The sequence below is a fragment of the Eretmochelys imbricata genome, chromosome 2 (genome assembly GCF_965152235.1).
Source record: "Eretmochelys imbricata isolate rEreImb1 chromosome 2, rEreImb1.hap1, whole genome shotgun sequence".
NCBI lineage: Eukaryota > Metazoa > Chordata > Testudines > Cheloniidae > Eretmochelys > Eretmochelys imbricata.
The window spans coordinates 241381568-241408775 of record NC_135573.1 but is presented as its reverse complement, the minus strand read 5'-3'; the positions used below and the strand labels follow the sequence as shown (position 1 = coordinate 241408775).

At 36.7% G+C, this 27208-nt stretch overlaps 1 protein-coding gene across 7 annotated transcripts in view; it reads left to right on the top strand.

Annotated features, from left to right (window-relative positions):
• The window catches only part of PARD3 (par-3 family cell polarity regulator), a 652516-nt gene that overhangs the window by 448473 nt on the left and 176835 nt on the right, over positions 1 to 27208 (top strand). For 4 of the 7 annotated variants that reach the window (XM_077808301.1, XM_077808298.1, XM_077808299.1 and 1 more), the window contains 5 exons: positions 815 to 965; positions 7026 to 7215; positions 11542 to 11693; positions 12968 to 13012; positions 20711 to 20938. In XM_077808301.1, coding sequence (XP_077664427.1) covers positions 815 to 965; positions 7026 to 7215; positions 11542 to 11693; positions 12968 to 13012; positions 20711 to 20938 — 766 coding nt within the window. The remainder of the gene's footprint in view (positions 1 to 814; positions 966 to 7025; positions 7216 to 11541; positions 11694 to 12967; positions 13013 to 20710; positions 20939 to 27208) is intronic. The other 3 variants (XM_077808302.1, XM_077808300.1, XM_077808297.1) reach the window with 1 other exon arrangement.

The following is a 27208-nucleotide window of genomic DNA, read 5'->3' as shown; positions in this document are numbered from 1 at the left end:
GAGAGAAATGGTGTTTGTTCTTTCTCCCCCTATTTGCACGACCAATCAACATCCTTCTGCACCACATAGGGGATCTGGTTTTTCATACATGAGTGGAGTTCTGTCTTGAGGACTCATGCTGGACAGAGGACTCTTGGCTGTGTAAGGGACCTGTCGGGTTTTGGAAATGCTGATTGTTGTGAAACTGACAGGGATGCCACAAAAGGCCCTGAAAACATGGGACATTCACAGATTTGATGGGCATGTGAAATCTCTTTACCCTAAGGGGAAAAGTCTGAGCAAAGACTTTATCATAAACAGCAGGTTTTCATGTATGTCAATACTAATGTGTACAACAGGGATCTTCATGTGGGATCCCATGATAATTATGTACAAAAGCAAATTTCACCATTTCAAAAAGGGTCAGAGGCCCAATTCCAAATGGAGTTCCCTGTTCTCCTCTGCTTGAAGGAGTCTTGTCCTGACAACCTATCAATGTGTGAAAGAGGCCAAGTTGTTTGTCAGATAATATTGAAACATGCAAACTGTACATTTCAGGAATTATGCTGCAAAGGTAGACCAAAATGTGATGTTTTTTGTCTACATATTTTCTGCTGAAACGATTGAAATCTGACAAGGCACCATGGGAGGTGCAGTGTAAAGTGTCATGGGAAGTTGGTCATTAAGCAGAGCTGTCACTGCAAATTATTTTGGGTCCGGGATGAAAAGTTCTAGCGCATTTGGTGCCCAGCCGGGTCCAGGCCTTAGGCAAGTTGTTATCGTCCCCCCATGCTGTTAAATGGACTTCAGTGCTGATTTTCCTCTCTCTATGCAGTTGGAGTCACCTGGAAGCCCTCCTGGGCCAGAGCTGCCTATAGACACTATACTGGATGACAGGGAACGTAGAATTTCTCATTCGCTGTACAGTGGGATTGAGGGTCTCAGCGAATCGCCCACAAGAACTGCAGCACTAAGTAGGATAATGGGTGAGTCAAGTAGACTCTGCTAATCAGATCTTGTTTTTGTCCTTTCTGTGGCTCATTGAAGGGTGATTAATGTATTATTTATGTGCGAAGCATGGAACATGAAAGTGGCAATGACCAATTTAAAGCATGCCTTTTTAAAAGAATTGTTCATCACAAGCCTTCTAGCTAGCTTAATGTGAGAGGGGAAGTCAATCAATTGATTGATATAGTAAGTTTCAGATCCCATAACAGGTGGCAGAACATTTAAAATGTTTTTCAGTGTCTGAAGTGAGAAGCTACACTTCATGTTAGTCTTTTTGGTCTGAGTGGTGAAGTTTCATACAAATAAAATGTCAGTGAATATTACTATAAAGAATGTATGGTTATGTTTCAGCACTGATTCACCTTCATTTTAATCATGCTCAAAAAGAAAATAACGTAAACTGAAGCCAATATGTGTAATAACATCTTTCCTTATTTCAGTTGAATTTCTGCTTTGCAGGGCACCAGTTTTAAAACCTTGTAAGTGATTTTTATGCATCCTTTGTTTGGATTCTGTGCCGTACTGTCTGCATAGCCCCCAGTGGGTAATGAGGTTATTAGCACTTGCTCTGCAGCAGTTCAGCTTTCTACTAACAGATTTAGTTCATAAAGACTTGTCTTGCCACAGGAGTGGTTGGACTTACTGAGTAGCTCAATCATGGGATTAACTTGTAAGGATTTTCAAATTTAAAACACAAGAAGATGTTTGATTAAAATAGCACCTGACATAAAATACTTTTATTGCTAGCTTGAGTTGCAAGTCCTGAACTCCAACATAGCCATTACATCCACTGCCTTTTTGTACGTTTGACATATATGTACAACATTAAAATTGGAGATCCTGTTATAGAATTGACATGAGGAAGAGTGAATTTAGTTTTCAGTTCCCTAGGATAGCTATTCAGCTTCAGAAAGTGAAAATCTCCATTTATGGCATTTTGCTAGTTATTGCTTTGTAAATATTTCTCCTTGTACTTTTTGAAGTAGAAAAATCATCCTTTCTTAGACCTCTGTGAAACACCACAGTTTTGGTTTGTGAGATTTTGTATCCGTTCAGTCATATTGTAATCTGAATGCATGCAGCAAAGCCAAAACTAAAACTGAAAAGTTATCTTAAGCTCTATTGCATTGCATTGCATTTTGTACTAGCCAAAAGAAAAATAATGTGACCAAGTATCACAAATCCACGAAACTTTGTCTCAAAAAATTCACGTCTGTCTAAAGAAAGTGACAAGTTTTATTTTGAGATCTGATTAAAAGTTCAAGGAGTGAAAATCTGTCTGAAATTGTTAGCACTGTAGTTTTAAAAGTGACACTAGTCTAATTTTGCTATTTCAGTTTTCCAGATAAAATATTTGTACAGCACTTAGCTACTGTATTTTTTTCTATCAGTGTGCAGGGGATTTATGTGTAAAATTCATATATGCATTAATGAGTTACCATGTAAACATCTTGTGCAGCAACAGGTGAATAGGCCCTGAGAGAGGGTATTTGGTATGCATGTCAAGGGATACACTATAATTTGACATCAAAGGAATATAGGATTTGCCCTGCTGAATAAAACTAGTTGTCCATCAAGTCCAGTTTCTTTCTTTCAACAGCGACCAATAGCTGAAGTCTCAGCAGGCAAAAACAAACAAAACCTTACCCCTTCCAAAACCCCTTAAAACCTACTATTCCCCTGGCCAGTTCTGCAGTGTGTGCTGTGCATATAGGGGATAAAAGTCCATCCAGACTCTTGCAAATATTCATTTTAGGGATGATTAGTACTATGAAATTAGGTTGGCTTAACTACAATGCTCAAGGCTGTGAAAAATGTTCTGCCCTGTGCAACGTAACTAAGCCAACCTAAGTCCCAGTGTAGATGGGATTTTTCCATCGACCAACCTATTTCCTCTAGGAGAGATGGCGTTACTGTGATGACAGAAGAACCCCTTCTGTCACTGTAGTGTCTACACTAAAAATGCTACAGTGGCACAGCTCCAGTGCCACTATCGTGTTTCCAGTGTAAACCTATCCGTACATTCTGAAGCATAGGTACTGATTCTGTCTCTCTCAGCCCTCATCCTTAATGGGACTCCACGGTTACGCAGCTGGACACCACAGAGGAGGTCAAACCAAGTTTGAATAATGTATATACATGTGATCTAGCCCACCCTGGTTAGAAACTGGCTAGCATAGCTCTGTTATCCCGTCACATTTAAAACCAGTTTGCAGGCTGGTGTGGATTGACTAAAATCTTAAAAGTTTGGAATGCCTCAGTCAAGTCCTCTCTAATAAGTTTTTCTTCTTTGGTCAAATAAAATCCTAGTTATTGCAATCTTCTGCCTCATGTTGTTTGAGTGTATGTATGAGTCAGTGTGTATTAAATAGCACAACGTAAATGTGTTTGCATTACCTGTGGTCACAGAAGTGGTTAGTAACCACAAACCTGCTTGTTTTGGCATATGCAAAAAGACTAGTGTTGTTAATATAAACCACATGACAAGCACACACATCATCCATTGGACCTAGCAGTTCTAATAGCATTTATAATTTGAGATTTCCTAGACTTTTTTACTTCCGTGATAACTGAGGTATATTGTCCATACTATTACCATACTTCCTCTGTGAAAACTTGGATTCACCTGCATGGTTGCCTCTCATCTGGGCCTAAAAATAAGGATTTATGCCCGTCCTCTTTACTGGGTTTCTAGTTTTGGTCTTTTTTGGTCTAGATTCAAAAGTGTTTCAAGGCAACATGTTTGCAATTCCTCCAAAGTGAAATTTAAAGTAAAATCATGTGGTCATGTACTAACTTGCTTGTGCCCAGGCTTAAAAATTGAAGACCTTTTTTTCTGAAGTACTGTAGCTATTTTTCGTCCATGATGCAACTGATTTCTGTCATACACAATTATAGAGCTGCTTTCAACGTAAATTATTCTTATTGAGGCAATGTTTGAGTACAAAGTCATCTTGCATCTCTTAGCTTTAGTTGCAGCCTGAATGCTTGCTGATTTCTTATGACCATAGCAAGGTTTGATGCTAAAGGTGACTAATCAGAAGTTATTTATCAAGGTTTTGTTTAGAATAAAATGACTTAGATTGTATGCAGTGAAGTTTTAACTGTGTTGGTCACAGGATATTAGAGAGGTGAGGTGGGTGAAGCTCTCTCACCAGCAGCAGTTGGTCCAATAAATGATATTCCCTCACCCACCTTGCCTCTCTAATGACTGGGATGAGAGGCAATGTCAGTCTAAATGTCCCAATGTACCTCATAAACTACCATACATATGCACAACAGTAATTGCTTTGCTCACTCTAAAAGCACAGCTTTCTTTGTGTTGCAATACAGTAGCAGCACTACAAAAAGATTTAGAATAGAGGTCTTCAGAAGCTGCTCAGCTTCTAAAATGTATAGAGTTTCTCTAAACTCAGAGTCTATACCTTAGAGAGGTTGTGTAGAATTCCAACACGCAATCTCAAGAGCAAATTCTTGAACCAGTAGTCCAATCTAGTTCTATCAAAGAGTTCTAGGTGTGAGGTATCATCCTTTTTTTGAGACTTTCTTGCAAGGCAGTGGATTCATCCTTTCCAAAGGTTGGTTCTGTTTACAGCTGGCTGTAAACTCCCCACAGAAGACATGGTTAACTTTCTCCCTCAGTGAGGTGTGTCCAACTGTGTCCTGAAAGTGAAACCCTTCTCCCACTTGGTTTCATCTGCAATGAAAATCCTGGGTGCTTCAAGTTTATCTACTTCTTAATTTCAAAGCATCAATAAAATACAATAAAAAATAAAATAAAATTCTTCACGCTTGACAAATATTAAAAGTGGTAGAGGAAAAGTTAAAAATGTTACTGAATTACTTTAGCCTCTCAAACTGGAAGTTCAATTTCTAAAATGCAATAAGGTTCTACTTTTTCATAATCAACTCTTTGGAGACATTATTAACTATAGAGTTAACAATCTTGTAGGCAATATGTTTGAAAAGGAGTACATTACCAGGCTAACCATTAACCTATCCATCAAAGAAGTGATTGCTGGGCAAAGAATTAGCTATTATGCAAACTGAACACATTCATTTCAGTTTGACAGTGATGGGTTGTTTACCATTTAGTACTGATGTATTTCAGTCATTTTCATCTATTTTAGAAAATATCTCATTCAGCCACAAAATTTTCATTAAATAACCTTATAAAATACATTCAATTAGCTAATATCCTGTTGGGTTAGCTAATGTTCTTTTGTATCAGTTTATTGGCATAATTAAAGAAACAGTACAGCAACATGATTATATAAAAGGGAAAAAAATTAGAATTGCTATAGATCCCATAACTCCATACAGGTTTTTCCACTTGTACTATGTGTATTATAAGTGATGAGCAAAATATTAATATCTGGCCACATGTGTGGCTCATTTTAACAAAACATTTCCAATTCTACAGCACCATGGGGTTCTGTCTCTCTATTACATATCCATATATAATATATTATACCATATGGTAAGTCAGCTGATCTCATAAAACTTATTCTTCATTGTTCATAAGTGTGACAGTTTTGTTAATTACATTTTATATTAAAACAAAGTTTCATGCAACATTTACCATTTTGTTTCATGGTGATTTATTGGAAATATTTAAGCCTATGCCTAGGAAACAACCAAACTTTTTAGAAGGCAATTTTTTAGCAGGCAACAATGTCTAGAGGGATAGTGTTGAGTTACAGAGAAGCTTATATCACATGGAAGAATTTGAATAATAAATATACTGGAGTTACTCTTAATAACTTGCCAGTTGCCTGAGATAACTGAATAACTTTATTTCCATATTTGCAGTATGATTGGTATTCCTTATAGCAAGTATAACTAAGTTTAGCTCAGTGATGTTACAAATATTGAGGTAATCTTATATTTTTAAGACTAAACTGACAACGTTTCAAGGCTGATCATTTTCTGTGGCATCAGTTTTACTGTTCTACTAAATATCTTCACTTGTTCTTTAACCCTGAGCATGTTTGCACTGCAAAACAGGAAATGGTGACTCAGGCTAAAGTTATAGTGATATTACTGAACATCGTCATAAAAAAGCCCCTTTGTGACACATTTGTATCTGTTTAGTCTATTCTGGTGATGTAGGACTTTTATATACATTTAAAAGTTACATCTGCTTTTTGTTAAACAGGTTGAAAAGTGTGTTACACAAAATGCCATAGAAAATATGACTGGAAAATATAATTCCATGTATATTTAGATAGTGGTGGTAACTTCAAAAAGATACAAATTGGCTTTTAGCTGGGAAGAAACAATGTTTCACTAATTAGTAAAACTCCTTAGGGTCCAATGCTACAACTCTTGCCTGTGGGAGTTGTCCCACTGAAGCTGGTTCACATATGAGGTGCAGTGTCAAGCCCCTATGTCATCTCTTTGATTCATGAGGGTGCTGTCTTGATCCCTTTAATATCAATGTCAAAATTCACTTGGGCTTCAGTGGGAACAGAATTAAGGTCTTGGGCCACATTTTCCAAGTTTGGTGCGTAAAATCATGTTTTAAAATCTATATCTTGGCACCTACATAGGTGACTTTATTTATTCATTCATTCATTTAACTATTATAAAAAAAATTCCAAATTTGAAATTTTTCAACCAGCTCTAGCTACGAGTACTGAACACTTCTGAAAATTAAGCCATTTGTTCGGGCATCTAAATATGAATTTAAGTTCTTAATGTTAGTAAACCAAGTTGGAAAATGTTGGCTTTGATGACCCAGGGCTGGATCATGAGAGGTGATGAATCCCTTCCGTTCCCATTGACTCTATTCCTTCTGAGGATCACAGCCTAAGCCAGTTAATGTTCTCCTTCAGTGGGATGTAAGTACTTGATATGTATATTTTCAGACTTCTAAGTAGTAAGTTGCATGTAATTTTACTAATTGTGTTACATCAATCTTATCAGTGATGTGACAGATTTGACATGACATTTTATCATTTGGAGAATATATGATATGTAATATTCAGGGCTTTATCTACAGTTTCTTCCCCCATTCTCTTCCCCATATTAAACAGGTAAATACCAGCTGTCTCCAACAGTGAACATGCCACAAGATGACACTGTTATTATTGAAGACGATAGACTGCCAGTACTTCCACCACATCTTTCTGACCAGTCATCTTCCAGCTCCCATGATGATGTAGGATTTGGAACCACAGATGTTGGCGCATGGGCTAAAGCCACAATTAATGAATCTACAGACTGGTAAGACAATAGTCCAGAGCATGAAAATGATAGTCAATTGTAATAATTTATTTTTCTTTAGTTTAATGGTTAGCTACACTGAATATTAATCTTCTTTTTTTTTTTTTAAACATTCAGGTAGGGTGACTAGATAGCAAGTGTGAAAAATTGGAAGAGGGGGAGGGAGCAATAGGTGCCAATGTAAGAAAAAGCCCCGAATATCAGGACTGTCCGTATAAAACTGGGACATATGGTCACCCAATATTCAGACCACAACATTTTCAAACTTTTAATTGCCACGGTTTCAGTAAGGAAGTCCATTCAGATAATTTTGATGGACTTTTACTTTCTAGCTGCATAGTTTTATGCAGTGTCAAAACACATTTAGACAAGTGTTACGAACTTATTAGGACCCAATTGGTATATAGCTGTGTTAACAGAATTAATATTATGTATTCAAATTATAAGATGAACTAGCCTTGTGTTTAATCAGAAAATCTCAGCATTTGTAGGACTGCCTTGTTAAAAGCTTAAGGTTATAAAACATGAAAGATCAATTCCAATGGGAAATGTTAGTTTATAAGTCTCTCTATAAATAAGATTTTATTTTGTATATATTTAGGAGACTTTTATCACACATGCATCAGCTTTTATTGTATTTAAGGTAATGAATAATTTTTAGGTAATCTATTTAGAAATTAAGAGTGCTCTTAATTTAGGCCTGCTAGTTATATGTTAATGCTCACATAACATTTAACAAGTTAAGATTTCCTGAATATTTAGGATGAATATGATGTTCAGCATTGTGATTTATAAGTAGTATCATAAAATCAAAGAATATCAGGGTTGGAAGGGACCTCAGGAGGTGATCTAGTCCAACCCCCCCGCTCAAAGCAGGACCAATCCCCAATTTTTGCCCTAGATTCCTAAATGGCCACCTCAAGGATAGAATTCACAACCCTGGGTTTAGCAGGCCAGTGCTCAAACTACTGAGCTATCCCTCCACCCCAATGTTAGTATAGTAACATTTCCCATAATTTAAAACACTGAAACCAAATTACCTCGTTATACCTTCCAATTGGATTGAATCTGTGATCTTGTGTGTAGATTTTTACATATGACCCCCAATGGCTAATGTATTAGTATTATTAACTTGTTTATTGTTCTTAATAAAAGAAATATTGCATACTGTTAGTACAGATCTAAGAGAACTGTGCTTTAATTTGCAAGTCTAGTAATTATGTACTGCAATGAGCAAAATAAAAGATGGTCTCTATGGAACCACCTCCTAAGGGTGTAGTGATAATTAACACAAGCAGAGTGAAGAATTAGAATTTTCTTACTAGCCCCATCTACTGTGTCTATTATGAATGTGTCAGCAATATCTTAATAAAATAGCATTTGCAATGGCCTTTCGTTCTGATTTGCACCAGTCAGCTACTTCCGTTTTGATATTATGTTTAGTTGAGTTGATGTTTAGGGATTGATCTTGCTGATTCTAAACAGTGTTTTAATGCCTGTAGTGAAAATAACTTTTTTTCATCTTCATTTTGCTTTTCTCTTAATATTGCAACTTTTTGTGTAGAAAAGTCTCCCCTGTAATTTGGGCCCTTGAAATGTCCATCTGTGTCTTTTGTAAAAGGTTTGAGAGCTGAAAATCTGAGATTTTTAAATTGAACAGCACTTAAGATGTCATGTAATACTTATCTCTGAGTGATTTTTTCAGCTGAATGGCGGTGGGGTGGGGGAGAACCTACACCATAAAGTAAAAGCCCATTTGAAAACTGCAGATGCTTTTTACATTTACTGCTGCAGTGTAACTTACTATTCATATACCTTTCTGAGATTAAATGAAAATAACAGCAAAGAAAATAGATTAGATATTGTGGAATTCATTTTGTACAAAAACCTTTAAATCTCTACCTTTATGAGAAATTGTTGAGGTCTTTAAATACAATTGCAGCTTGTACAATAAATACAATAAAAGAGCAGATCAGTTTAGGGCCTTACTCATATATAATGCTTTTTATTTGTAAAAAATAAATAGCAGCAGAAGTAGATTGTTGCATTAATTTCCTGCTGCTAATGGATGAAGGAAGACTTATAAAATGAAGGTGCATTGTATGATACTGCTGGAAGGCTCAAAGGGTAAAGCTAAGAATATGGATGAAGGGTTATCCAAACAAGAATGGCAGCTGTTCTGAATCACCACAGAAAATGTAAGCTTTTTCCAGCCTGACAATATCTCCCTAATCCTTGATGAAAATGTTATGAAAACAAAGGGGCAATAAGACAGGATTAATAAGTGGAATTTTAATAACACTGAGGGTCAGTAGACGGTTACATTCTTTTAAGAATCAGCTGTCGTTCCAGAAATCTTATTTGTTAAGTACGCTAGAACATAGTAAATTGTGATTGGTATTAACTGAGTTGCAGTAATGTGAGACAGAAGGTGACTTTAACAGCTGAAAAATATTAAAATTAGCTATTTTGGGTTACTAGTTACTCAACTATGCTTGTTGACTTTTTAACATATGGATATTTACCATTTGGAAAGTGTATATGTTCAAATGGCTATGATGTTGGTCTTTGTTAATTATTGAAATAGGTATTGCTTCATTAATAATATTTTAAATTCTTTATTATTGTGGACATTAAAATGGGTAGCATAATGTGGCATTCTGATATTTCTAGCAAACTAGATTTCAATGAAATTGAGACTTGTAGAACTTGGCATCTAGATGAGAGAAAAATTCTTTGTACTTACGTAGCACCTATAATTTTTAGCATGTTTTGCAAATATTAAGTAATTGGTCCTCATAATGGCTCAGAGGGGGAGATAAGTATGTTAGGTACAGATGGGGAAGCTGAAGAGAAACTAAGAGGTTAAATGATTTTCTCAAGGACTCAGAAGCAGAGTCAGTCAGTTTAAGAGCTGGGATCAGAACTCAGGAATTCCTGGCTCCTCATCCTGTGTTCAGAACATACCACTCTCTCCACCCTCCTTGATCTACTTTTGAAATTTTTATTTAATCATCAAGTTTTAGTATTTTGGATATGACTTTAAATGAATAAACACACAAACCTAAAATTACATGAACATCATGTTCATCTTTAAAAGAATTATGATATATCTTGGCTAAATAAGCAGTTATGTGAAGATCAAACCAGAAAAAGAGTAAGCTGCCAAAACAAACAGGGTTAGAAATTTAGCCCTTGCAAAGAAAGAAGCACGCAATGTATTCTCTTCAGCAAGATGAAACTGAGCACTTCTAACTTACATAAGCCACATTAACACATGTTGCTAAAGGAATTCCTCACTTTAATATTATACCAACTCATACCAATACTAGTTGTGAGTTCCTGTGTGGCCTTTGGAAAGATGTTCATGATCTGATTATGAGAGGTGCTGAACACCCATAAGTTTAATTGAAGTAATTGAGAACGTATTCCCAAACCCATTTGAGCCATATTCAGCTCACAGTTGCACTGCTATAAATTTTTTTTAAATTCTGTTTTCTCCATCTGTAATGTGGGGATAACACCTACCTCACAGGAATATTGTGACAATTAAATTGTTAATATTTGTAGAGCGCTTAGCCCCCAATTCAACAAAGAAGTTAAGTATGTGCTTAAATGCTTTGCTAAATCATGGCATTGGGTACCACAGAGACAGGCACCTTAGAAATGGCTTCAACAGTTAGATGTAAAGTACTATGGGTCTGAGCCAACACCACTAATGTCAAAAGACATTGGACATTGCCTTCAGTAGGACAGGATCAGGGCCTTTATAAGTGAAAGGTATTGCATGGCTGTCACTTGTGAGCATATATCCATTGTCAGTCATGCACCTATCCTTATCTCATGCTCCTATCCCAAAACTCATTCACATTCTACAAAATAAATCAATGCATAGCTACAGTATATGGATGTTTAGGCTGAGATTTACACACTGATGCTTTAGTATAAGAGCTATCAGTCAAGGTTTAGCTGGCATTCCTGAGCCGCTTAGTGCCACACCAAACTAAGCTGCAGTATCATGCTAATAGCTCTCTGTGTTTTTACTGCATGTGTTTTCATGTGCATAAGCATTATATACACATTTTTCCATAAAGGTTTAGTAGGCTTTTAATTATTGATGCTTGTTAAATCACTGTTGTTGTGGACACAATAGGCCAGATTCATTCTTGATGCAACTCCATTTACATTAGTGGTTTATTTAAAATTGGCTGCTTTATCAACAGATAAAGAAGGTAGAAATCATGTACCAAATAAAGACTTTTCTTTGCAGATGACGGGGTTGCATGATCTGAATAAATGTCTGCATGATTTTTTTCCTTCCCACAGCACTCTTAGTCCAGATGTTGATCCGGTGCTTGCCTTCCAGCGAGAGGGTTTCGGACGCCAGAGCATGTCAGAAAAACGCACAAAGCAATTTTCAGATGCCAGTCAGTTGGAGTTTGTTAAAACGCGAAAATCCAAAAGCATGGATTTAGGTAGTGAGTGATATTTCTTTGAATGTTTTATCTGAACGTATTTTTGATGTTGTGAATATAGATTTTTGTCATTTCAAATATATGATTGACACACAGAGCTAAACATGTATGTGTGATGGAGTGGTATAAAAACATGAGTGGCCTGTGTACAGTTTGTAAATATCTATAAATTTGCTTGTTGTAAACATGCAAACGTATATGAATATACATGGGTATATACTTATATGCTAAGATACTTCATTGTTGTATGGGGTGTTGTTGTAGCCATAGTGGTCCCCTGATATTAGAGAGACAAGGTGGGAGAGGTTTGTACCAACTGCTGTTGGTGAGAGAGACAAGCTTTTGAGGTACACAGAGCTCTCCTTCCAGACTTGAAACATGTCTCTCTCTCGTCAACAGAAGTTGGTCCAATAAAAGATATTACTGCACCCACCTTGTCTCTGTCAGATATTTCATAGCAGGTGAAAATATATACTTAAAAATAAACCACTGAAAACTATTTTTAAAAAAGTAACTATTTCTGTTGACATTGGAAAGAGATCCATATTCTCAATTTATGGCTATACCTTAAATAACCATAAGTATCCTTGAGTATTTGCTATCCTAGTAGTCTACAATAAATCTTACTGAAAATAATCGGGATACAAATGAAGCAGCATATTAGAGAATGTGTCCAGGTCCCACTTCTGGTTTAGGCCATACAGTAATATGTGTGGTGGAAACTATATACTGTAGTAGCAACCAAAACAGGGAATTAAATGTTCCATTTAAGAACATAATCTCTTACGTGATGAGACAATCAGGTATAAAACATTTCTAACTAAGCTATCCATAGATGTGTCATTGGATTCAGGTTTTGAAGTGCAGAATCTAGTAACCTGAATAAGCAGTTTTTGAGTGTTTATACAATAAAAATGCTAATTAATAAAATGCAAGGAGTACTTTTTGCTTTATAATATTTGTGGATATCTTCACTAAAATCCTTACTTCACCACCTTCTCTAAAGTAAGATTGGTGGTGTTGACTTGCCTTGGTTAGTTGTGAAGCTCTAACATGTAAATAACATATTGTACCTGCCTGTGATATGAAAATGACTGACATTGCATGATGGTTAATAGTTGGCTGCCGTTTTTATCAAGAATATTTGCTCAGTGTTGCATATTATTTGCATGGAGTGTGACGTTACCAATGCCTCCTAACTTAGAAAATTGGAATGTTGTATGCATGTGGGGTGTGGGCACTAACTGGGCTAACCTTATACATTTACCTTTTAACAGTAGCTGACGAGACTAAGCTCAGTACAGAGGATGACCAGAAAACAGGTAAGAATTGACAGTGAGGCTGTTGCTATAGAAACCTTGGTCAAAGCAGCTAACCACAATTACAGAACTGCCAATCACATTGCATGAAAACATAAATATTCCAATACTTGCATGGCTGTTTTCTATTATTGTGAATAATCAAGTAGCACAGAACAGAGAAAATTCTTCATAGAGCTAAATATATCTGAGTAGTATATTCAACGCAGGGCATACAGGATAACTGTATACCAGTTCCTATATTCCTGAAATTCATAAATATTCACTTTCCTTTTGATTTTCTTTTTCTTTTTCAAAAATCCTGAAATCTGTTCTTCAGGCCTTGAATTCTAACTTAAAATGGGATGATCAGAGAAAGCTGATTGTTTAGCTGTTGCAGTGTTAACATTGTGCTTGCAAATAGTTAGTTTAATTCTAAAGTTTCCATCTTTTCATTAAGATGGCCAACAGACACATACCATAGGTCTGAGTTGTACATTCTTAGCTCATGTTGAATTCCCTTTAGAATTCAAAACAAAGTGTCATCTTTCATATACTAAGCATCCTAATAGATTTTATGTGATGATTATGAAAAATAGCATTCAAAGCATAATTTTTATTAGTAATTAAAATAATGTGCCAGCTGTAATCATGAGCTTTTATGATTTATTAATGCAAGTTAGCTTTTGACCTTTGGAATTCTATTTTAATTAGGCTATATCCAGAAGACATAGTAACATTACTTAGCTCTAATTAGGAATAATTCACCTTTTAAACCTGAAAGTATTACTTATTTTTAGCATAACTCAGGGAATAGGATGTCCCACCCACATTTATTAGTAGTATTTTACAGTTGCTTCTCTGTTTAAACCACATTTTAGAGAGTGAACAATAGACAGAAAACTGTATCTCAAAAACTAATAACCTTTATAAGACAACAGGAATAACTCTTAAAATCTTGCTGACTAAGGCTAATAGTTAGGTATTTTTTCAACTTTACAAATTGAGAGTAATCCTGTTAACTTTAATGGGACTGCTTGGTACATAAAGTTAAATGTGTGTACATTTTTGTAGGACTGGAACACAGGAACCAATTCTGCAACTTTTATTGATGGGAGTAAACCCTACTCCTGGGTAGACCTGGGTGACAGTTTTCTTCCAAAACTTTTTTTGCTGAAAAATACAGGTTCAGGTTGACTGAAATATTTAACAAATTCATGTTGAATTTGCAAAATTGTTTCACTCAGGAAAAAGAAACACAACACTGAAACTTTTTGTTTCAGCATTTTCAAAATGAAATGTTTCAATTTTTATTGTCTTTTTGTTTTGAATTTTACCTTTTTATTTTTAAAAATTTCAAAAATTAAACTTTTTGCTTAATGAATGAAGTATCTTGTTTAATCCAAAATTTATTATTATTATTATTTTACTTTGTCACTTGTTTATTGGATTTTTTTTCCTTGTTTGTCCAGCAAACTGTAAAACCTATTATTCGCAAAGCTTTGCCTTGCTACTTGCATTACTAGGCACTACTAAAAGCTACAGGATCAGCTTCTAAATAAATATTAGTTTCCTTTTTAGCTTGTTTTTAGGATAGAGCAGTGACTATACTGCCTAAAGACCACATGTGCAATAAGAAAAATATAATTCTTGTTTTTAAGGGTGCGCACTGTTTTAGGTTTTATTTGTAAGATGCAAGTCATTCCACATAGAAAGCCTATGTTAAGTTCCAGGGAGACCCAAGTTGTATGACTTGGGTTAAACGGCATGACCTTAACCACGAAGGCACCTGGGCTAAGCAAGATAAATATTTTATTTACAGCCTCAGTGGCTCGAAAAAGGAAGAACACAATTTATTGTGCTTTGATTTTATTCCTTTCTTTTTCCATGATGTTAACCAGATTCTTTATATAACCAATATATATATATTCTTTATATAACCAGTGGAGTTCTGCCTTTGCTGAAGATAGATACAGTAATTAAATGAACCACTTACAGTAGTTTGGCTGAAAAATTTTATATGAGGTTTTAAAAGACAAATGTTTAATATCGGTGATGAGCTACATTCTGATGAACTATATAAAATGGAAAATTTCAGCATATTTACTTTAGAAAAATAAACTCAAACTCCGTTAAAAGTGAAATTGGGTTTAATTGTGTTGACCGAAATGGAAAGCAAATTTCTCATCAGCACTAGGTACTATAATAGATTTTTAATTATTTTTCTTTCTTCAGTTCACTTGAACTGTCTAATCCTTGCAGTGTTTACAGTTCATTCCAAAGGTTAGAAGTATATTCAGTGCCAATTGAGCATGGCTCATTTATCCAGCTTTAAGCATACAGTAACTGTAGTTGGTTCTTATTTCTATATACACCTTGTTGTAATGCTAAAGATGTCTTTCAGAGCTTATCTAAATCATTTGTTGTTTTTTTCATGGTGAATATCATCAGCTTTCATAAAACTTCCCCCTATTTTCAGTAGTGGATATAATTGCTTGTTATTTCTTTCTTTAAACCAAAATGTTGCTCCTTTAGTTTGGAAAAACAAATAGAAAAAAATATATATTTTTAGTTTATCCGAACGTAATAGAGTGGTTGTTAGGAAATAAATTCACTGACTCGCTGCTCTTGTATGACCAATCAAAAAATAAAATAAAATAGACTTTGTGGACTTGCACAAGTTTACAGTTAAGAAGCAGGGCAGGTTTTTATATCATCAATAATATCTGCCACTGTGTAGCGTACTGTTTTTTTTTTCCCCCCATTTAGCATAAAATACGACACTCCTATTTGAGACTGCTTTAATTAGAGAGCAGGATGACTTTAAATCTCTTTAATTTATAGTTTTATTGAGGATAGAAACTGAAGTCAATTGTCTTTTTTTTTTAAGCAATGATTCCAGTTTTGATTTAAACATCGCAGGATCAAGAACAGCTTTCTAAAAGAAAGAAAATAAATTATTTAGAGAAAATTCAATTAAAAATTAATTTTACAGTCTTTTTAAAATAATCAGTGATAAAGGAACCATCATACATCCTTTGAATCAGAGACTGCATATGATTTTTATCTTTGGAAATCATCAGGCAAAGTTACGACAGTATATAAATACTTAATATAATATCAAAAGTGGAGAAAGTATGATGTAGTTAGAGCAGGAGAGTTCAGAACAGTAGAATAGGAGAACTAAGGCATTTGGAGGGGGCAGCATGTATATATGAGCCATGTGTATCCTACGTCTCCATGAGTACACATGTGCTATGTGGGGAAGGTTGTTGTGTGCACTGTAAGGGACATTGTGTATGACTGAATACGTGTGTGCGTGGGAAGGAGGTGGGATGTGTTCTGTGAGATAATGCTTAGCTACTATGATGTGGGGACAATAGAAGGATCAGCAAAGGGCGGAGGGCATGTGAAGTGCACTGTCAGGAGTATGTGTGGTCTGAGATGTATGTTTATGCTGGGTAGAGGGCTGTGTAAAGGTGCACGTCCCAAGTGAGGATGTATGCTAGATAGAATGCTCTGTGGGGATATGTGTGTGGGTCTCTCACATAAGGTTACTTTGGTGCACTCTGAGAAGGAGTGGTGTATATATGTGGTCAGAGTGGGGGATGAAGAGCAGATGGGTTGCAGGCATGTGTACATAAGGGGTTATACAAGGCATGTGTATGTTCACACAGGGACGAGGGTGCCTAGCAGTGCCCTCTGAGAAAGGGGTGTTAGCAGTCTGAAGGAGCATGCTCCAGTCCTGAGGGTGGGCACCTGGGTGCCATAAGAGTGCAAGTATGTGCCTTATAAGAAGCAATGATGGACGTGCCAGAGAAAGTGTGCGGGGGGTGTTTTGGGGTGAATGATGAATGTTTGGATGAAAGAATGAACGTTTATATACAGTGCAAAGGGACTGGGTGCACCCAGCATGGTTTTCATTGGGAGTGTTGCTTCGTTACAGATGGCTGGCTACATCAACAGTCATTTGTCAGGAAAAAATATTGGGGAGGAAAATGCTGATAACTTCAAACTTTAAAATAATAATAAAACACCCCCCCACACACACACACACATGATGTGGGGCAGGGGGAGAAAATCTTGTATTTCTTTAAATTAAGACTTCAAACTAAATCTAAAAGAAGTACACATTGATTCTGAGTGTATAATATTTCTAGTGATTACTGTCAAAACTGTAACTATGGAAAAAAGTTGATATTTTCCTATTAGCCCTATAGTAGAAAAAGGCAAATTTATGATGTCTCCTAGATTTTGAAATTAACTTGTTAAAAAAAAGTTCACAAAGTTTCTCAAGAATTTGTGACTAACCACTGACTCTATGATTCTCCTGATCACACAGATCTTGAGCTTCTCCACTCAGTTTAAAGGAAGACTTAACCATATGTTTTCAAAACAGTTGCCTTGCTGTGAAATGGCCACAGATGATAGTGTTGTATTAAAATATAAATAGCTTTATGATCACAGTACTTACATTACTTCTGTGGTGATACTTCACTTTTTCAGTTTCTGTAACCTGTCCACATTTATGTTGATGGCCACCCAACTTCAATAAATATTCCTACCATTTCTGCAATCCATTATTAGTTTTACAGTACTCTGGGAACATTAGGTCATATCCCATCTAGCTTTCCCTTTGGGAAAGCATGACTTACATAAATATTGTTCTCACAATGATCTTTATTGGGCAGCAGGAAATGGGATTTTTTAAAATGTCCTTTATGAGCGTAAATGGGCACATAATGCTTGCTTTATAATTACTGTTTACAAAAAGAGTATATAGCCATTCAGTAATTAGGAAAAGATATAAGAACATTTCATTTAGAAAGGTCTTTCAGATTTCATTTTGCAGTAAGGAAGCTTCCAGTAAGTTGCTAGGTAATAGGATAACCTTCTCCCTTTGTATATGAAAGTGAATCTGTCAGACAACAGGTTTATTCATAGCTGTCTTGTCTTTCAGAATTTTGGTAGGCATTTTTTTTTCTGTCTCATGGATGGGTTTTAACAAAATTTAATCTTGAACAGTAAACAGCTCATCACGTTTATTATACTGCAAGCACCAGCAGAAGTGTGTGTGGGTGTGTACATGTGCACATACCCATAATGCAAGAAAGTAATCTGTGTAAAAGTTTTTAGGCTAATGACTAGATCAGAAATATTTATCTGATGAAAAGAGGTGAGAGCTGTGTGAATATTAACATCAAACTTCAGCCCATGTTCACAAAAGTTTGGCGAACATGGTGTGAGGTTTGTTTGCACAGCTGGGAAGACATGGAACTCCCTGTTCCCACCTGGCCTTCCTTGCTCACCCCAACAGCTGTTCCATGCCCCCAACTATCCCCATAACCCTAACCCTCCGAAAATATCAGTTGTCTGTGAAAGGAAAGGTGGTTCTTGGAGGTGGGAGTTCAACAAATTTAAACTTCTAGGTGAATCTATAGGGGCTTGTTTGTTCCCAACACCTGAGGTCCAAACTGCAGTGTTTTTTTGTGGACCCGTATGTGACTCAAACTCTGCAGGGTTTGCACAGCCATGGGGAAGAAGTGATTTCTCAGCAAGTTCATGCAGTCAAGAATGCAGCTGTGGAAAAAACACTTTGGCAGCTGCTGTTTGAGTTCACTTGGTTTCAGGCTGTTCAGGTTAGCTCAGTATTTCTCAGACTTTTGAGAGCTGAGTCTCCCATTAGGAAAATGAAGCCAACTGCCACCCCTCTTCAACTCTGCCATGCTAGTGAGTAGTATGGGGCAATTTTGCATTGCCACTGTTCTGCACCCCCAGTCATTTGCACACCCCCAGAGTAGTCTGGTTGGGAAATGCTGCGTAAGTGTATGCTTGGGGTCAGGGGTTTTACAATTTCTGGTTTAGATTTAAATATATTTAGTTCAAATTTAAGACATTTACGTTCATATAATAGTCCTAGGAAGATGGGTTGGACTGTTGTCTACTTTTCTTTGAATGATACCTAGCACAATGGGGCCCAAATCCAGATTGGGGCCTACTGGGCACCTTTCTAATAAAAACACGTTATAACAATATCATTCTTCATGGCTCTGGTATGAATAATACATGCTTGTGGGAGGAAAAGTGGATAGAGCACTGGATGGGGACTCGGGAGAGCTCTGTTCTATTCCTGGCTCTTCACTGACCAGCTGAATGACAGAGGGCAAGTCACTTTGTCCCTCTGTGTCTCATTATCTCATTCTGTAAAATGGAGTTACTGATCTCCTTTGTTAAAGCACTTTGAGATCAGCTAAGAAAAAGCTCTGTATAAAAGCTAGGTATTATATTATTATTATTATTAGAATAGTGTATTCAGTTACACACATCTTATTACCAGAAAGATAATAAAAAATGAGAGAAAGATCAGGGAAAACCAGTGAAATGGGTTGGTAGGTGGAGGACTACATTGTTTTATTTATGAAGTTGAAAAGAGTTATGTACATATAGCCTGGCAAAGCGACCACTAAGTCAGGATATGATAATAGTTGAAAAAATGTGAAGAGTGTGAACACCAGTGAGGAAGTGGAATTATTTAATGTCATAAAATGAGGACTTCCTCGCAGTTCGTATGAGGACCTAAGAAAAGTTAAGGAAAATCTTCTGATAATAAGAGCTATTAACCTGTGTAGTGGTCTCCCAAACAAAGCACTGGAAGTGTGATCACGTGGCACCTTTAAAGGTATGCTGGCCAGAACACCAATAAATGTACAGTAGGCCTTCCATATGTAGATACGATGATTCTGTGAACCCCCATGCATGAGCTATCAGTCAAGCCGTTTGAGGTTTTTACTGTTATTTCATCACCACCTTCAAATAATAAAACTAGAGACTGACCCAAGACATCTATTAATCTACCCATAACAGCAAACCCTACTAACCACAGATGGCCTTCCATTCTGTTTCATTATTTCTCCCCTCTTCCCCTGCACTTCTGTCCATGTAGACCAAACTACCACATATTCCTGATGGAGCTTCTGAACTTCTGGCAAAATTTGTTCCTGTCCCTCTTCCTATCCCTGTTTCTTTTGGTAAAAGTCTCAGTGCCAGCTCTTCCAGCCTGACTACTATTTTGAACATTATGGTGCCACCTTGTGAGAAGTGAGATGATTTGGATCACAGGTGTAGTTGCCTCATTATAAAAGGTCAGGCGTCTGGTCCACAAGCATAGGGAGGAAATCTGGGAAGAGAGGTGGGAAAGAAAGTCCTTTATCCTATAATTCATTTCTTATCTGCACCTTTAAAAAGATTCAAGTTTAACTCATAGGACATGGTCTCAGGTGGTTCTGAGTCCCACCACTACCCTCAAACTTGTATGTCCCAGAATTGCAGTTCTTTTTCAGGTGATGTCAAGTATTCCCCGAGTAATTGGATCCCTACTTCAGATCTTTTCAACGAATATGTGAACTTGTCCCATCAGGTCCGCTTAGATTATTCAGATGCATTTCATTATAAAATTAGTCTACTGTAATGTTTTGATGCAAGTCTTTAAAATTCAGTTGAAAAAGTCACTTGAAATTAACAGGCAAGATATTTTCTCTCGATGTTACACTGAAAACGTAAGATGTCATTGACTGAGACATGACATACTCATTCATTGTTCAAACCAACAAGTCTGCACAGAAATCCCTACAGATTACAGAGATGATGTGAATAATGTTAAGTATATTCCACACAGACGAATTCCCTAATATCCCCTAATTAATATATTTTTTAACCACTAAGGTTCCCCAACAAGAGATGTGGGTCCTTCATTAGGTCTGAAGAAATCCAGCTCATTAGAAAGTCTACAGACAGCTGTTGCTGAGGTGACTTTGAATGGTGACATTCCCTTCCATCGTCCACGCCCACGGATAATACGAGGACGAGGTTGCAATGAGAGCTTCAGAGCTGCAATTGACAAATCATACGATAAACCTGTTGCAGATGATGACGATGAAGGCATGGAAACCTGTAAGTATCTTGTTTTGCTATATGTTAACATTATTGTTGTTTAATTTTCTTTGAAGGATTAAAAACAGATTCATAACTATAAAAGGTGTCAAATAAAAAAACAAAATGTAATTTTAAGTCTTTTAAAATAAAGTATCATTTAGATGTCTCTGGATTGTTAGATTAGGCTTTATAAGTGCTTGTGTCCTGCATATGTATTCACAGATTGTAACATTCTGAAATTACTTTTCTTTCTAGAGCAAGAAAATGAGATTAAAATGAGCATGTTTGTTTTAATTATTTAGTATGAAAAGTTTCGATAAGACTATATTTGAACTTGTTTAATTAAAAAGTTTAACCAAAAAGAAAAAAGTTGAATTCAAGTTGAAAAATGTCAGTATGGAAGAGTACATTAATGATGTGTTGGGGAAAAAAATTACCACAGTTCTTTAATTAGAATGAGTAAGGCTGGCAGATATAATAAAATTCTGAAGTTAATGATCAGCTATTACCCACCCTAATGGGCATTAATTTACATTTCCAGTTCTTTAACCCCAAGTGTGACCCAACATGTGGAGAATGTGTCATTAACATAAAAGAACCTCTTCAAAGCTAACCTTATCATTATTGAACTATGTAAGAATGGGCTGGTAAAATGACAGTCCATGCTGAATGCAAATACAGTAGTATGAATGGTAAATTATCCTAATGGGGGTTGTATTCAAATTATTGAAATTTTAATCTTCTTGTTGTATTATTTTCACTTGTCACCCTTCAGAAGATTTTTTTAAATCACCCTGATTCTGTTTAGAAGAAGTTTATGAATGAAGAAGGTTTAGAGAAGAATGAAACAATGTAATCGTTAGGCCAAATACTAATGAAAAGGATTTGGAAAGTGAACTTTCACCCTCTGCCCTTATTTTTTTTTTATTTGTTTTCAGTTTGAGAAAGTCTATGCTTAATTAAATAATTTGGTCCTGCAGTTATACTCTGTACAAGATCACTCATTTTCCTTACTCTGTTCCTAACAATATTCTATGACTTAAACTGAGGTCATTTTGCCAGAGTCCATATTCCTCAGAATAGTTACAGATAGAATTAATTCTACATCCCCTCCCCACCCTGTCTAGCAATTGCATGCAGCAATGAGGCTAAGTGCCAGTCTTGTGCTGTAGCTATCAATCTACTGTTAACCAATGGTTGAGTAAGAATGAGAGAATGTGTAAAACGATCTTGATCATTCTTCCAAAGTACATGCCTAAGGTCTTTTGGGACATGAGACCATGTTTTTCTAAATGGCTTTGTTTTCTGCGAGCCAACTGACAGTGATTTCCTGTTGTCAGACATCAGATACCCCATGCTCAGTGGGAATTAGTTTCAAATGGTTTAACCTCATTTGACCGAAAAGGGAATCTAAAAAAGGGCATAACAAACGGGTTATCACTGAACACTTTCTAAGTGACTATAAACATGCCAATTTATTGGAAGACATTTTGAGCCAGTTCCCTTGCCTTCATTAGGGGCGGTATGAAGATGCATGGCCACTGGTATACCTTTTGGAAGGGTGCAGTGGATGCTTCCCTCCCACAAACTCACCCTGTTCAAGGTCAGGGCTGCTGGCTGATGTGGAGAAGAGGCAAGGCTATGTCCCCAACCTCTTCCTGCCCAATCTGAGGAGATTTGCACTGACAGATCTGGGGTGTTCTCATGTCCATGTAGCATTGGGCCCAATCCATACAAAATGACTCAATAAGGAGAGGCACCTTAAGCCACCTCTACCCCTTGGGTACCTATACAGGACTGGACATACTCTTATCCTTTTGGTTCTTAGTGCCGTGTAAAACAAACCAGATTGGTAGAGCTTCACCTGTGTTACAAATATTGTGTATTCATAAGTGATACAGAAACTGGTAGTACCATGGCAGGATAGTGAGTTCAAACCATGGAGTTGTACTGTGCAGCCTTTGGCTTCCCTTATATTCACAGTAGTGGTGTGGCCAGTGAAATCTACAAATCCTAGAAAGCCATACTACACTTAGAACAGAGTGGAAGCAATGTCATTGACTGGGACCTTTGTCTCGAGGGCTGTGCATACGTGTTAAAGCAGAGAGTATCAGCAATCTGCTCCATTTCATGCAAATTGTCTATGGCCTCAGGTTCCATGGATGTTGCCAAACGATCTCTTCAGTTGGGCAAAGTTTGGACAGTCCTGAATAGATATAGGTCCATTTAGCAATCAGGTACTCAAATAACTAGTTTTTTAATCATATTTAAGTATTTTATAATTGCTTAGAATTAAAAATGCTGCTTTGTCTCCTAAAATCCATTCAAGATATTGGTGGTCAATTGCTGTTGCCCCTGAGGTTGTATTAATTTGTCTTGCTTGAAATTTTTCCTTTCTTTTCCAAATGTTTTGGAAGTAGGAATGTTTCTTCCTTCCAGTCCTTTGTGTTGGCAAAACAATAGCTCTGAATTGCATTTATGAAGGACTCTTTAACATTTGATCATCTCATGAAAGAGCTGTAAAAATATGGAGATACTGTATGTGATAAAGGACTGAACCGCCTTCTAAATATAATTGCTCTCCCTGAAACAATATGTTATTCAAACTGTTAAAAATAGTATGAATACCATCTGGAAATGTCCGATTCTGTGAAAACATTTTAAGAGTTTTTTAAGGAGGATACTTATGGATTGTAATGGCTATAATCAGATAATAATAATGGAATGTTGTGAGTGTTTAGATTATAAGAATCATTGTGCTTGTTTTTTAATACTTGGAATAGCTGACTAGAAGCAAAATTTCTATCTCTGGTGTGTTGTCTGAGAACAAGCCATTTGAATCTGGAGAAATTGGCAAAGCTTTCTAATCTTTGTGAGTCTTAATTGCTAGAACCTACAGTCATATTAAATATCACAATAAGCAGTCTAGGAGTTCAGTTATGAAACAGTTTCAGATTAAATAGCTTCAATTTCTCATGTGCATCTTTTCAATTTTATGGCCTAAATAGGGGAATAGCTTCACAATACCTTTTGTAGTTCTCTTTAATACAAGTGTGGTTTGTGAAGGATGACTTTGGTCTTCAGCTTGAATTGATACTTGAAGCATATCCCAAGTTAATTTTTGCCTTCAGTGGCCTAAATGGGGAAAAAAATCTCTTGTATATTTTCCAGCCACCTAACATCATTACTGCAACATAACAAAAATCAGATGTTTCATTTGTAGCATGGACTTGAATTTTAATTGGACAACATTTGCATCTGTTCTAAACACTAGTAATTAGGTATATCTTAATTGTAGAATCACTGTGCTGCACAAAAGGGAAACAACTTTCTTCATGTCATGTCTTTTTAAAAGCCTGGAAATCTGCTTATTCTAGTGTGTCATGGGGGAAAATGCATCCTAGTTCATTATGTAGAAGAGGCTATGGTGCAGACTAAGAAGTTAATTGCAGACAAACTACTGTGGAAGCTTGATAGAAAAATATTTATTGCAAAACAGCAATGGAAAGGAAGCAATATTATCTGTATAGAATACGCAAAATAAATAGTAAAGGGGGATTCATTGTTATGACAAGTTGTTTAGCAACTCAGCATAATACAGTACCCTTGATACATTTTTAGGATTAATTTAGTGTGTGATTATTTTGAATATGAACATCCATAGGTCAGAATCCATTCATCTTTAAAATCCTAGTGAAGTAAAGCAAATAAATGTATGACTTAAGTGTGTACCAGATTTTTCATTTATTTTGTACTGCTTGTGTTCATTTACAGGCACTATCAGATAGTTAAATGTCTAAATGTTGTTTGCACCAGCAACGGATTCTAGGTGCTAACTGGATTGCACAAAATTAGAGACTGTTTTTAAATGTGGTCTTCTGTGTCCAGATTTAAACTTTTAATAATCATTAAATACATCCCTATGTTCCAGTTCTGGTAGTAAGCACAGTGACCTCAAAAGCACTAATACTATGTGGACATATTTCAGAAGGTTTCAGTCTTATCTTCTCAGTTACAATTGCCAGAATATTGGAAGTGCACCTGCAATGGAAGATTTGTCAGGCCTGGCCAAACCCTAAAACTTAAGTCAACCTAGTTACGTTACTCAGGGCAGTGAAAAATTTCATACCACGTGCAATGTAGTGAACTCAACCTGTAGATGCGGCTAGGTTGAGGGAAGAATTCTTTCATTGACCTAGATACTGCCTCTCAGAGAGGTAGATTACCTACATCAATGGAAAAACCCCCTTCTGTCCATTTAACATGCATCTATGCTACAGGACTGTAGAGGCACAGCTGCAGCGCCGTAGCTGTAGCTGCTGTAGTGTAGATTAGCTGTTTTACTCCAGGCGTCCCCAACAGACGAGCTAATGGCATGAGGCAGGTAGATCTTTCACCTGTGTTCAGTTGTTTGGGATTCAAAATTATAACCATTGTGGCTTAGAAATAAATGTCTCTACCCACGTTTGCCTGGCCTGAAATACTGCTTTCAGAATATATTTGTCAAAGGCTGGTGGGTTGATGGGGTATTCTCGGAGATCTAGAATGCGTAGTGAACAAGTATTGCCTGAGTCAGCTGGCTAAATCCATCAATTGTGGTCCTACAGAAGAACAACAAACTGCTCAGGCAAGTCCCAGACAGTTCAGCAGCTGATGATGGTGAGCCAAAAAATGTCTCTGTGACTTTGTGAGTTACATTTTCACTGACCCACTGGAAGCTTTTCCAGTTTTAGAGTGGAGAATCATTTAAAAATATGGCTACTACTATATATTTTTTGTCACTATTCTCTTCAGGCTTTCTGGAATATGTGTTCCAAATTATATATAGTCTCTCTGTGGGTCCAGGCTTGAAACAGTTCATAATATACACTTAGAAGGTCTTGTTTGTTCCAGATTACGTAACCTGCACCTCTAGAGTCTTCGCCTCAACCAATGGAACTTCTTTGAGCAGTAAAACTGTAACTTTTTAAAAATAAACTGCTAAAGGAGATGAGTTATTTCATCAAATTCATGGTGGTATTTTGTTGCTGAAGAAAAATGGTTAAAGGCTTGTATTAAAGGTCAATTCTCCTAAATGATGTTTTTTTGCAGTGTTGTAGTCATGTCAGTTCCAGGATATGAGAGAGACAAGGTAGATAAAATAATATCTTTTCTTGAGCCAACTTCTGTTGGTGGAAGGTACAAGCTTTTGAGCTACACAGAGCTCTTCAGGTCAGGGAAAGGAAGCAGTGGGACAAACTGGGAAACAGAAGAAATGTTGGAGACTGCCACTTCAGATGGTAGGCATTTGGGAGTTAGATTGTTACGCATAAAGGGTTTGAAGTGAGCAATTAAGGGTAGCAGGCCATGTGGTGTATTACAAATTAATGTAATATAAACAACTTGTATATTTTTAGGAGTTTTATTTAAAATTTATTAACTATGTTGTCACTTTGGATGGGCTATTACCAGCAGGAGAGTGAGTTTGTGTGTGGGGGAGTGGAGGGTGAGAAAACCTGGATTTGTGCTGGAAATGGTCCAACTTGATGATCACTTTAGATAAGCTATTACCAGCAGGACAGTGGGGTGGGAGGAGGTATTGTTTTATGATCTCTGTGTGTATATAAAGTCTGCTGCAGTTTCCACGGTATGCATCCGATGAAGTGAGCTGTAGCTCACGAAAGCTCATGCTCAAATAAATTGGTTAGTCTCTAAGGTGCCACAAGTACTCCTTTTCTTTTTACTGATCTCACTCTTTATCTTAAGCATATCTAAAGCTCTCCTTACTATAGAATCTAAGCACCAACACAAGTAGCCAGTTAGCAGCACTATTGGCTAACCCTGTTTATTGGTCACTACTGTTATTCCACAATGTTCTGTGTGCCTCACAGAATATACACACTCATTCCCTTCCCTGTAGAAGTTACAGGGTAAAAATAGACATGAGGAGCATAGATGTGGAACTCACAGAATGAGCAATCAAGGGTTAACAACATAATGTCATATGGTTACTTAATTGTTATGCACGTCTTGCTCCAAAACATATTCCACAATATGCTGAAAAACCTCTTTTGTTTGTCTCAGGGTTCCCTCCCCACTCTGAACTCTAGGGCACAGATGTGGGGACCCGCATGAAAGACCCCCTAAGCTTATTTCTACCGGCTTAGCTTAAAAACTTCCCAAAGGCACAAATTCTTCCTTGTCCCTGAAACAGTATCATTGCCACCACCAAGTGAGTTAGACAAAGATTTAGGAAAAGGACCATTTGGAGTTCCTGTTTCCCCAAAATATCTCCCCAAGCCCCTTCAC